The 13,761-nt window shown below is 33.7% G+C and overlaps 1 protein-coding gene across 1 annotated transcript in view; it reads right to left on the minus strand.

The window, feature by feature from the left end:
* The window catches only part of LOC128232289 (lipoxygenase homology domain-containing protein 1-like), a 98,978-nt gene that overhangs the window by 64,489 nt on the left and 20,728 nt on the right, over window positions 1-13,761 (minus strand). The window contains exons 11-14 of the mRNA XM_052945769.1: window positions 11,751-12,001; window positions 4,001-4,136; window positions 3,341-3,358; window positions 1,457-1,601 (exon numbers count right to left, since the gene is read on the minus strand). Coding sequence (XP_052801729.1) covers window positions 1,457-1,601; window positions 3,341-3,358; window positions 4,001-4,136; window positions 11,751-12,001 — 550 coding nt within the window. The remainder of the gene's footprint in view (window positions 1-1,456; window positions 1,602-3,340; window positions 3,359-4,000; window positions 4,137-11,750; window positions 12,002-13,761) is intronic.

Here is a 13,761-nt window from a genome sequence, read left to right on the forward strand (position 1 = left end):
TAAACCACTTATAAGAAGTGTTTTAACATAATAAATAACATTTTAATGACAGATTTTACTTTCTGATGTCATTTAAACTCTTTTTAAGTACTTGTGATGCATGATGTAAGCAGAATGGAATACAACAAGCATACTTTGCAATATTTATTGCTTGCTGATTTACACTGCATATATAATAAATCACCTATTCCACAAACAAACAAAACACTCATATTTATAGCATTATGTTTGGTGGGAAAGGTGATAAAATATTTTTCAAGAACATTTATTTATACGGTAGTCAAATTCTAGAAAGAAAATCAGCTCTTTTCTAAAAAATAAAAATACACTTCTTTAACACTATTTAACATTCAGGGGCTATCTTTAACTTCATATGAATTTAACTTAAAGTGTTTGGCATTACACTTTATCCTGTAAAAAAATAAGTATAGCTTACAGTGCATTTAGTTAATGAAAAATCTTTGCAAACACTAATTAGCTTTTTTCCACCATTGCCTAACTGTTGATAACAACCCTGCTGAATTTCATGGGTTTTATATTTGCTATCACAATTTCTGATCACATACACAAGGATGGTTGTTGTTGTTTTTATGATCCCATTCCCGTATGTAAGGATGGTTGCTGTTGTTGTTGTTATTTCCAATCCCATATGCAAACACAGTTGTTGTTGTTGTTGTTGTAATTGTTGTGATTTTCAATCCCATATGCAAGGACGGATGTTATTGTTATTGTTGTAGTTTTTGTTGTTATTTCCAATCACATAAAAAAAAATATAATGTAAGGGCGGTTGTTGTTGTTGTTGTTGTTGTTGAGTATATCATTTATTTTATCATTTTATCATTACAAAGCACTTGCCAAGGAACATTTCTTGATTTTGACAGATATAGATGCATACATTTTCTTTTGCATTTTCCTGACTGAAGCTTAATGGAGTGTTACAAAAATTATCTTTTCAAATCTCTTCTGATGAAAAATATCAAATGCCAAAACTAAATTGAGAGTTGTTATCCACAGAAATTGCTTATTTGAAGGTTACCTATCAGATTATTTGAAATTTTGGAAATAAACATTTTGTCTACTACATTATATCTGCAGTGCCAAATTGATCATTTTCTCCATTTGCCATAATGTTTTTCAGCTCTATTCATGTTTTAGCTTAAATTAAGTTAATTTCTTCAGTTGCAAATTGGTTGTATGTGGAACAGGTTTAATTAAGGATTGATAGCATTTCTTCTTGTGTTTAAGCTGTATGAACACAACTAGTGCTTCTTGGACATTTGCTAACTTGCCCTTGCTATATCATTGCATAAATGACGTCAGGCTAATCCAATCGGAGAGCAATAAAAAAGTAAAAAATGCCGTCATAATACCTTGCGCGTTATACAATATAAACGTCATATTTAATCTTTACAAAGGACTTATTAGGCGAATGCAAGTATTTCCACTTAACCCTCACTTTTTTCTTTCAAAGTTGTTCTCTTTGTTATCAAGGAATTTCTCTCCCGAGTCTCCATTTTCTCCAAACAGGATGATGTACACGTTGGCGTCTGTTCCAGCCCCTCGTTTGTCCCCTGTGTAGACCGTTATCTTGTATTTTGTGTCTGCAAATTATGATATTGGCGATAAGAGTAAATAACGTGATTTTACAATACTCAAACCTAAGCAGCAAATAGCAAGTATTGAATTTCATGTGAACCCCTTGGCTTGAACACGCTTGGCTCTATTTTCCTCATTGGCTCGAACAGGTTGTTAAGGACCAATTTTGTTTCTACTGAATGTAATTATTCACCCTTGGCTCGAATTTTTTGAGGCTCAATGTGTTTTCACCATTCCCTGGGAGTTCGAACCAATGAGGTTCAACTGTATATCGTTTTTTTTCACTGCTGAAATACAATCAAAATCTTCTTCTTTTTTTTTACACATTTCATGTATTTCAAAACATTAAAATTGTATGCATATGTGTATGGGCTGGAGGCCTTCATACAATATGATGTTTGAAATGGAGATTGACAATACCTGGATTTTAAATTTATACCCATATTTGATACCCAAAAAAAAGCAGGTTCGGGTAGATAAATATGAGAGCATTTCTGAAAAAAACTAAAACAATATATAACAGAATACTAATAAGATTTAACTGAAGGATGTGACATGTTTCAAGAATGTTGCAAAAGGTCCAATCTCCAACTGTATGTAGGCCTGCTGGGGTGGTATTCAATATTTAACTTGAGTTAATCTTATGGTCATACATCATTGACTTTATTCACTCTATTGGTCAGTTATTAATAACAAGTGATCCGATTAGCTACACCTTTTTAGATCAAAACAATATCATTCTTATCCTTGTCCTTAGACACGCCTCAGTGATTCCATTCAGTCTATTCACAACCTGTGGACTCTTAACTTAAAATTAAAAGAAGTCCATGGTGTTTATTGAATACAGCCCCTGCTCCTCCAGACTTCAAAAGCTGATGGAATAAATTATGATTTATATTTTGAAGTAACATGGTATTTTATTTTAAATTACTTTCAATTCCCGCTCTTATCTAAAACATCTTTAATGTACATGTAAAGCTGCACTCTCACAGATTGGCCGTTTTGACAACTTTTTTAATTTTTGTCTTGGAATGAATCAATCTTTGCATATCTTGAAATCAGTGATATGTGACTGGTGATAAAATATCAGATCACAGTTTTTAATAAATAATTTCAAAAAGCAAAGTTTTGTGGCTAAAGGCGTTACTAAAACGTCAATTTTCTAACATAAATATGAAAACCTGTGATCTGATCCTTTGTCAGCAGTCTTATATCACTGGTTCTCAGACATTTACGCAAGATTGGCTTATTCTAAGACATAAATATAAAAAAAAATGTCAAAACTGTCCATCTGTGAGTGTGCAGCTTTAATCACTGAATATCATGCAGAATGCAGCTCTAAAACCAACTTATATCGAAGCTTTCTGCAAAACACATGGACAAAAACAACTAAAAGCAAATACCAAATAGAAATCTGAAACAAAACAAGTGACAGTTGATTGACATTTAAATAGCAATTTTATAATCAAACAGCACAATCGGATTTCTTATCAAGTGTTTTCAATAAAAGTCCATCAATTTCATGCAAAATAAACATTGATATCCCTATCTTACTGAAATCCGTCAAGCTGTGAAATGCATTTTTTTTCGTCTACTAAATTATAATTTTCATGCAAAAAAATAAAATATGAACATAATATTCTAACCATAACAGATTCCAACATTCACCGGCGAACCACATGCGAAACAAGGATGCAGTTTGAGAAACTTACATAAATATCTACATTCACTATTATTGTCTTACCTATTCGATTGCCGATGGCTGAGTTTATAAACAGAAGTATTTTAATCATCAAATGAGGTGTAAAACAGTTTTTCTGTTTGCCATGCCCTTAAAATTCTTTTCACGACCCTTTTATTAGTGATATTTCGATACCATTTGCTGACTGTTTATTTTTTTATTCCTTTTGGGTACATCTTATTGGTTCAGAAAGTCTCTGCACAAAATCAATAATTTACCTGCCTTCCATAGTAACTGATCATTTTTCTTTATAAAAATTCTGGTATTCAAATTGGTTACCACCAACAAATAGAATATCATTTTCATGTAATGGTTTAAGATTGATAAAATGCAGTTTCAAAATAACAGATATTATTTATGTAGTATTCATTTATTTTGTGTAAGCACATACTTACATTCTGTAAGTGTTTTAGTGGTCTACATTTTATAGTGTAAACTATGCACTAACTGGGCCAGCTACTATTTTAATCTACCACTTCAGCTGATTAAAATCAATAACTGCTGACTGCTTATTTACTGACATAAATGTACTGAAAAACTACACATTATTTAATTTGATGGGAGCGTTTTTGCAACTCAGCCAAGTAGATCAATGAAAATGACATCATGGCTCGATTAATAAATTGACTTCGTCATGTAGGCTAATAAATGAAAAAAATATACCTCGTCTGACAGCAAAAGGGTCCCTGCTACCAAGAAGTGTTCGACCAATAGCGCCATCCCCTTCGTCTCGGGCCAACCATTGACCGCATGGGAAATAGTACTTCCATTTCGGATGTAACAGGTCTGTGACAACCACCTGGTTATTATAGCAAAAAAGAATAGAATGGAGGTTTAAAGATATATACATTTGTACATAAAGTTCAGTGACTTAAGTCAATCTTATGGTCATACATCATTGACTTCATTCACTGTATTATCTAAAGTTCATCATAACGAGTAATCGGATTAGCTACATCGTTCTTAGATCCAAGTAAGACCAATATTGAATACCATCCCAGGTATATATAACAAATCTCTTGTTTTCATTGTAGACTTTTAGTAGCAGTCTTTAAGCAGTGTAAGGAAAATAATGCCATTTTTTTCCACATTTACCATTAAAATCTCAGCCTTAAAGGTCCAAAAAACATTTTTTTTCCTAAAAGAAATAACCCCATTGGACTTGAATGATAAAAACAAAAAAATGCATACATGATTTAGGTAAAAAAATAAAAATCAGCCTTTATAAATGTTTTCTTTTAATTAATAGCTATGTATTAATAAATTCCAGAGCGCCAAAATATTGCTTATATTTTTGTATTTAGATCATTTGCATTATTTTAGACAAATGAGTCTAACATGATAATGCATAAAAATTAAAATAATTAATTTTAGCATCAACCTAGATTGTTCGCCTTTAAAAATGTAAATGTTTGATTTCTGATAAAATTTGTCGTTTATCATTTAATTCTGTTAGGAACAGTTTATACCATATATAGGAAGTTTACTTGGGCAAGATCTAGGGACTTATGTCACAATTACGACCATTTTCAACCGAACATTTATGCATACAATGCAATATAAATGTTCTTACTCTATTCACAGGAAACAATAAAGTACTGTAATGTAAGAGTACTGCAAAAACTATTACAATCAAATCCAAGGTGATTGACAGTCTGCCTTACTCATTGCAACTACATTAGGTGCAAAACAATTGTCTGCAGCAAACAAACATATAACATTTGCAGCTGCAGTGTTTAAGGCTTTTTCTAAGGCCAAAAAAAAAAAGTTGTATTTCTGGTGACAGCCAAAAAAAGATGAGGGTTAAGATTATTTGTATTTTCTTTTTTTGATATTTTTTTTAACTTGGCTTTTTTTTTAAAATGAGGTTATTGTCAAAGTATATTTACGTAATTTTTATATTTCTTTAACATTGCAATAATATTTTTTATCGAACATTTAAAAAAAAAATATTCCAAAATTACCCCCTAAAAATGGTAGGTCATCAAAAAATGACAAATATCAGTTAACAAAAAAGAAATGGATTGCAGGTTTGATCCCCACCAAGGGTACTTTCACATGGCCTCTCAAACGGGACACAAAACTGGTTTCTCCCGGGGAAAACGAGCTTGAGCGTGTTCATATCAGCTTTCAGCTGTCTGCACATATATTGGAGAATTAATATATAAGTACAAACAAACAAATAAATATTTTTGTCCAAGAAAAACCTATTCTCATAACTTTGTTAGACACAGTTTAACTGACCTGAGTTTATCAAAACTGAACTAAATTATCTCCAACAACATTTAGAGAATTCTAGATAAAAAATAATGTTAAATATAAATAAAGTTTCATTAAAAGCATGAGAAGATCAAAGACGATCTAATAAATATCCACATTTTATTACTTTAATTTCACCATATTGAATAGACATTTGTTGATAACATTTAGAATTATAATTATTATTTTCATTTGTGCTTGATTTTCTATAGGATAAATTTGTGTTCATTTTGCATGAACCAGTCAACCTTTTGTGACCTTTGTCGGCAAAGTTTTGCAAGAAAGACCTGGGTGAAGCATATGTAAAACACCTAATTAAAAAATCTTCTTGATAAGCCTGAAAATTATCACAACCAAAATCATTATTACCACAAAAAATGAAGCAAAGCAATGAAAAGAGGAAAATGTAAAGATAAGAGTGTTTTTTGCTTTCATGCAGAATAAACGCTTGGCCGTGATTTTGCAAATTTTCCAAGAAGTGCTAGGGGCTTCATGGATCCTTTAAATTGCGGTCAAGCGTTCATACTGCATGCACACACAAGAAAGAAAAAAAAATCTTTAATAAATGAAATGCAAGATATATATCATAGATAGATTACAAATGCCACTTTACAGAGTAAAATTTGTGCAGTCAGTTTGCAGATCAATTGCTGATAAGCCCGATATGTTTTGCATGGGCAGGTGCAAACATCAATAAATACGGGTGGTACTCTTTTGAGTGTAACTCTATAACTTTGATGAATTGATAAAGTCACAAAATAATACAGCTTCACTGGCATGATGCATCATAAGGTGAAATTGATACATATTTATAAAATATTAAATTTAATATTTCACTGATATTTGATATTTTTGATACATCATGTAGTGAGTGTTTAGTAATCATAATGTTTATGTCTTTTCCATACCAAAAAAATTTGATCTTTTTATATTTAATAATTTTTGATAAATGATGAACTGTCATCTGCTTAAGTTAAGTGTGTCTTTTGGCGGAGGGTTAATTTGTTAATACATAAGATGTTTATTGAAAAGTGAAGGCATGGTTTGCATCTGTCACTTAGCAAAGCAATGCACTGTTTGTCTGCTTGAGTAGTTAATCTTTTAGAGGAGAGATATTGGCAGGAATGCACACATGTTCCTATTGTGGTTTATGAGAAAATGAAAGACGCAGTTTGCGTCTGTCACTTATCACAGCAATGGTCAGTTGTCTGCTTGAGTAGTTAATGATTTTGAGGAGAGATATTGGCAGGAATGCACACAATGTTCCTGCTGCTTTATATGAGAAGGTGAAAGGCACAGATTTTGTCTGTCACTTATTATAGCAATGGTCAGTTGGTCTGCTTCAGTTGGCTTGCAGTATTGTGGATTATTATACCTCACTTCTGTAGAACATATAGTAAAAACGCCAGGGCAATATTTTCGACTATCACCCCGCACTATCACCCTCTGCTGCACTGTCACCCTCTGACGTCATGCAATTGAAAATACGCTACAAATACGCCGCCATGTTGGATTTGTATGTGAAAAATTATGATTAATATAAAACTGGCATTGCAACCTTAAAATGCACTAATTATAAAACCTCACTTCTATAGAACATATGAAATTGGCAATACGGTACGAATATGAGATTTACTGATAGTATTTTATCACCTGAGCGCTTTTTTTACCAGCCGACAATTCTTGCCAAAATGGCAGCAAGATTCGCAGCTGTCAGTGAAAATGGTATATTTAGTCTTTAAAATACTACAGTTTTTGTTCGGTATAATAAAATAGATATTGACTGCTTGAGGGTGACAGTGCATATTGTCAACCTTCGGAAAACACTGTCAACCTCGGCTTTGCCTCGGTCGACATTATTTACCTCAGGTTGACAATATGCACTGTCACCCTCAAGGCAGTCAATATTTATATGGACAATTTGTTTGCTGGAGTAGTTTGTTGTTAAATGGCACAGGGATAATGGTGTGTTCATGCAGTGGAATATGAGAAGAGGGCTCTTGCCGGGGGGGGGGGGGGACTTTGCCAAAGTGGTCGCTTAAAATTCCAGCACTTCGCCCATTAGTAACATAAAAGCAATATTGACTTCACCAAATATTCAAAACAAGGCAATGAGCCACTCAGAAGGTGAAACGGCCACAGAAAGTCTCAACGAAATGGCACAAACCTGAGGTTCCATACTGCTTCCCAATTGCAATTTTTTTTATGAGAAAATTGATTACATATAATGAGAACATCAATTCCTAATCTCCCTTTAAGAACGTTAATTTCCTGATTATGATCATATAATTCATCTCGTGCCTTCAAAGCCCTTGTGTTTTCCATCTAAAAGATTAAGATTTCGAAAATTCCACAAACATTTAATGGTGCTTATTTTAGTGTACAGATTATTTTTGATGTTTTCGACATCCTGGCACTTGACTACTTTTTCTAGACTGATTATATGAAGATAAAACCCAGTGATTGAACAATCCAACATCTCAATAGGTTTTGCAGAAATTATCAATTTCCCTAGTGAGTGAAAAGTTTACCAAAAGAAATGTTTTATGAATTAATTGATCAATTAAATAAAAATCAGTCTTGTTCTGATATTCAGGATAAATATCCCAAACTGTGAACCTTCTACACTTATAAATGTCAATAACCTCTGTAAATGTGTTGTATGGTGAAGTTAAATGATTTCATGTCGTTCTAAAATATACACATTTTACAACCTTTTACTCTTTATACCAATCCAGGAGAGGATCCTGAAATTGACATTAGAAGGGCCATGACTTAGAGTTAACTTTTTTACCTGTTCTCCTCTCTCAGATATGAAATGTATATGGCATAAAAGATTTGCATGAGGGTTGGGTTTACTCCACTAAGAAAATTTAATTTAAACAATTTCTGGTCCAAAATAATGCATTTTGAGTGTAATTTTGAGTGTATTTTATTTATATTTTCCTCCATACTGGCATGAAAGTAAACTTGGGATAATTATAGAGGTGCTCCCCCCCCCCACACACACACACCCGCCCACCCCCCATTGCCAAATCACTTAGTGGATTTTGTTTTAGTTCAAAGTTCACATTTACATTTCTAGGAAAGGAATCAGTACCCGGTAGTTGGTCCATTTAGAGAAGCCATCAGAAAGTGTCCAAAGGGGAATCTAACACCATCAAACAGTAAATTCTAGGGATGAATGCGAAAAGGTTCTAAGTGACATTAAATAAAGAGGAAGATAGAACCTTGTCACTTTCACCCCTTGTATAATTATTCTATATCGCCATACCAACTCTTTCCTCAAACTGTTTTCTAATGATTTCTTCAAGAAGAAAAGCACTACAAGCCATTGACAATGCTCGTCTGTTCTTTCTTAGTTATAAAATGGTGTAACTCAGCATTTATAGTAGAAGTAGATTTGGCCTTCCTACACTTGTAATCTGACGATAATGACACTTGCAAAAAAATCGTTACCAAGGCTGCCTCAACTTTGTTTTGTTCAAAAAGGTTATGAGCTTATAATGTATAAAACAAATAACTTTGTTTCACGTTACAGAATGAGAGGAGTTGGATTGCTAGGTAGGGATTGTTTTTTATTATTATTGGCATAGCAGAAACAATTTCTGCAAAATGAGCTTATTCATTTCATTTTAGTCAGGTTTACATTCATATTTGGTTTAAAGGGACTAGACACCAGATGATACAATTTCAAGATAAAATGTAAATTGTCAAAAACTTACATAAAATTGATATTGTTATATGCATACATGCCATACCCTCCGGTGTGTTGAAAAATCCCCCAGAATTTCGATCCATCCCCCAGTCTCCCGGCGGGAGATAAAAATCAACCGGAATTTAAAAAAAAAAAAATCTTTTTTTTTTTAGATATTTTACATCAGGCAATAATGACAAAGTGAAACCACAGTATGTTCATAAGAATATGATAAATCATGACATAAAATAATTCTGTATAATGAAAAAGTAAGAGGTAGAAAAATATATGTGAATACATTTTTTCGAACTTACGTCTAAAAATACTTTGAAATTTCGCCAACTTAAACCTGCTAAAAAAATCCCCCTAAAAAATACTACCAAATTCCCCTGAATTTTCAGCCGTTCTGAACAAAACACCCGAATGGTTTCCAGAAAATATGGTATGTATGTATAATTATGCAATGTATTGAATATAACCTACTGATGAATCACATCGCTTATGACCCATATATCTTTTGCAGTTTGTTGTGAATTTTTCCATTTTGAAATTTACTGGGTGTGTTTACCAAGTTATCCCAGTTAATTCAGAAATGGCATTGGTATCTTTATCAATCATGTGACTTTCACATGCTAAAAGGGTAAACTCACCTGAGACAGCGACAAAATTTTATTTTAGTCATGTTAAACAATGTAATATTGGCGTCATACTAGCGTATTGACAATTCTAAACTTGTTTCGTTAAATATAATGTATTTGCTGATTTTGAGACCATCTGGTGTCAACCCCCTTTAAAGACTACAAAATCTCTTTAAACTTTGGTTTGAATAACCAAAGTCTAAATGTATGAATTTAACAAATAAATCAGTCAGTGGTAAAAAAAAATGGTTGCTCTCCTAACCCAAAACAAACCTATATTTTATAAGACCTTATATATTTACATAATGTGTGATAGAATTTTACAGAGGAGGACGAAAGCAAAGACAAACTGATTCTATTGGTCAATGAGACTATGAATATTTTTTTGAAATTAAACATAACTGAGACGTGAACAGCTATTTTTCATCATATAAAAGCTCATACTTGAGAAAGTTCAGTACCACTGTTTGCAGATAACATGAGCATTTCAAGGTTATGAAGTAATGAAGTGCAATCATCAACAACCTATTGAAAAACATACCATTTCCCTGGTGGGGTAAAAAAGATATTGCAGAATTTTGATCTATTTCCCGGTCTCCCGGCAGGAGATTATTAATTTTTTATATTTTTTTGTGATTAGGAAAAACATGGATTGGATTGTTTGGTACAATTTATTTTCTTACAACTTATAAACGCAATACACTGTTTTTTTTAGTTAAAAAAGAAATGCTTATTTGAATATAATCCTCTTAAAATTAAAATCTAAAGCGATAAATGAAGCCTCCCTAGTTGAAGACAAATTTCCTCCTGCTTTTTTGGCAAAATCTCTAGAAAGGCTTCCAGAAATATGACATATCTGTTGATTAATCCCATAATTCAAAGAAACTGACTCCCCCCATTAGGGATGGGCGTATATGTGCGACATCACATGAAACTAGACTATCCAAGAGGTGGAGTAAAAAACCCACCGCTCAAAAACCCACCAAGTATTTCCATAATGGCCTGTCACAGAAGTCTTGTTATAAAATTATGGTATTAGCTTCTAAACGCTGCTATTGGGATGGACCAAATTGGCCTAATAAGCTCTAAGGCGAATACTGACATTTCAATGTTTCTTCATTTTGTGAAGCAGTTTCCAAAATCGTTTTTTAGCTAAACTTGCCCAGTTGGGCAAGCTGCTTTCATAATGTACTGGCCCAAAACCTTTCTATCTTGCCTGAATAAAATTAAGCAATAAATCTTTTATTCCTCAACCATTTATGTGGCAGTCTATTCTTTTCCAGCTTTGCACCTTCTACATGGCGAAAACTGAACCAAACGTTCTTCTTAAATATGCATAAATGTATCGATTTCAAGGTCAAGGTGAAAGAAGTCATTTATAAAACAGAATTTTATCAACTGTTGACCCATGAAGTAAAGAAACATTCTAACTGACATCATAAACCAGTCAATATATTGCACACTATATGCATTTTCCATTTTGTTATTTCCCACCAATTTTTTACTTTCCCCATCAGGCAGCCAGGTCATAATTCTAACTTGCCTCCTGGGCTTTGTTACTTGTCCCGTGCTTCGGGCAACATGCTTACAGTGGTTGAAATTAGCACAAGCCTGCAAGCCCTGCACTGGTAAAATGCTTTCCGGACTTGGTTAAATTCTTGATTTTATATAGCAAGCTAAAAATGTAGACCAATGTTAATGCCAAGCACTGTACTGTATAAGGATTTGGGCTTGTCCATAGAAATTGGTAATTTCAATTCCTGGGCTAATTTCAATGACTTAGGCAAAGTGTATTCTAAATCAGCTAAAACAGCCTTACCCTCTCTAGGTACCATCCTGGAAATATTCCGGTGTTATCGTGCTCAATTTTCAATTTCGTCATTGGTCCCACACATGCATCATGAATTTTAAACACGTCACTATCACCCTGCTGGAAGGGTTTTCGATTTTTGTGCATTTTTTTTAAATGCGTCTTTTTAGTTGCACCAGTCTTTCCGAATATTGTGACGTAAATATTTGAGTCTGTCCCCGCATTCATTTTGTCCCCCGTGACCACAACAATCTCGTAATCTGGAAGAAAAATGTACATGTTTTTAGATCATCTTTTTTATTGTGGGCAAAATAAATGAATATATGAGTCTGCTTCTAAGTAGGAGGCATGCTATAAAAAAAACCTCATAAAATTATTTTTTCGGTACATGCATATTTAGTTTCCTTTGAATGTATTGAAAGTCAAGGATTATGAGAGACGATGACATCAACACCATGGCTCTCACAATTTCTTTACATTTCTTCTTTGAAAAACAGACAAGTTTTGAATTCAGCTTTTTCTCTGATAAAACCTGCTGGGCAGGGATCTTACCAAAAGCTTCCTATGTAAAAAAATTGAATATTTTTTAAAGTGAACTTAACTTATGGTGCATAAAAGAGAATTGATGGAATGCATACTGATAACCAAATATTCTAAGATTTACATTTAGAAATTAAATATCAATTTTTGAAAATGCAGAAATACATTTGTATATTGTTGAAGGAACTATTGATTGCTCGAATTCAAAAGAATATCATTTGTAATTTGAATATAAAAATATTTTTCATCACAGTTAATACCTTGCAGATTGTCAAATCAAAATTTTGTGTTCAGACTCATACAATGCCTCAACCAATAACATTGCCATTTTAACTGTTTCGAATCTAATCATTAAGATGAGCTCTTACAGCCAAAAATGCATTCAGCAGATTACAACTGCCAACACTTTTAAACAATTTTTAATACACAAAATATTTTTCATCTGAGTATATAACTTGTGGATTGTGAAAACAATATTTAGTGGTCAGACTCATGCTCCAACCAATGAGATCACCATCGTCTGATATCCTCGATATACTACTACGATATGCTTTATGGTGTACCATGGAATTGGCTAGGAAAATCTCACTATCATGAATAATCAATGAGGCTGTTTAGTTGGTTCGTCAAGGATGCCGAAATATGACTTTCCATATGCACAGACACTCATACTAATTTTTTTCTCCTATGAAAAGTATTCTATTGAAAACTCGGAATTTAACTCAATACAAATTTTAAAACAGCTACCTAAACCACTCTCCTGCAGGGCCAACTGACAATACAGGGTAATTAAAGAGTAATTAATTGTAACATGTGATTTCATTGGATGAAGCATTGTCTCCCCTGTCTAATGCATATTCATTTAAATGAGATTTTGTCAGTCAGATTTTCCATTGGTATGTATGAAGTGTAACGGAAGAAAGTAATGAGGGTGCGGACAATGTGGGATCACCTAACAATGTGGGTTCACCTAACATATTCAAATTTAATCATTTAGAAGAGCTCTGACAACCAAAGACCATTTAAGCAGATTATGCACCATTATGTAACCACGCCCCCCCCCCAGGTCCGGGGGTATACCAAGGATAGCCGGGGAAATGGGCCTTGTTTTTACCTTCCAGGTGGCCCCGCAGTGCCGGGTGAATGCGGTGGTTTTGTCTTCCCGCCAAATATAGCAGGGAATGGGCCTTACCTAGAGTCCTCTGGGTACGGGGGCATTTGGCGGGGGTTTCACGAGCAGTTCATCCCCGCAGGGCAGGGACTTTGCCCGGGCTTGGCTTGACCGAAAGTCAAAGTCCCCGCTATTCACCAGACCTGGGGGGCCGTGGTTACAATTGACTGGTGCATTACAACAGCCAAATTTCCATTCAGTACCAAAAACAAGTGAAGCGAGTGATTTTGAAGCTCATGCATGCAAACTGCCTAATATGAAGGCATTCGAGTGGCATTTCACACAGAAAGTTGGCATTTGTTTTTGGTC

The sequence above is a fragment of the Mya arenaria genome, chromosome 4, assembly GCF_026914265.1.
Source record: "Mya arenaria isolate MELC-2E11 chromosome 4, ASM2691426v1".
Lineage (NCBI taxonomy): Eukaryota > Metazoa > Mollusca > Bivalvia > Myida > Myidae > Mya > Mya arenaria.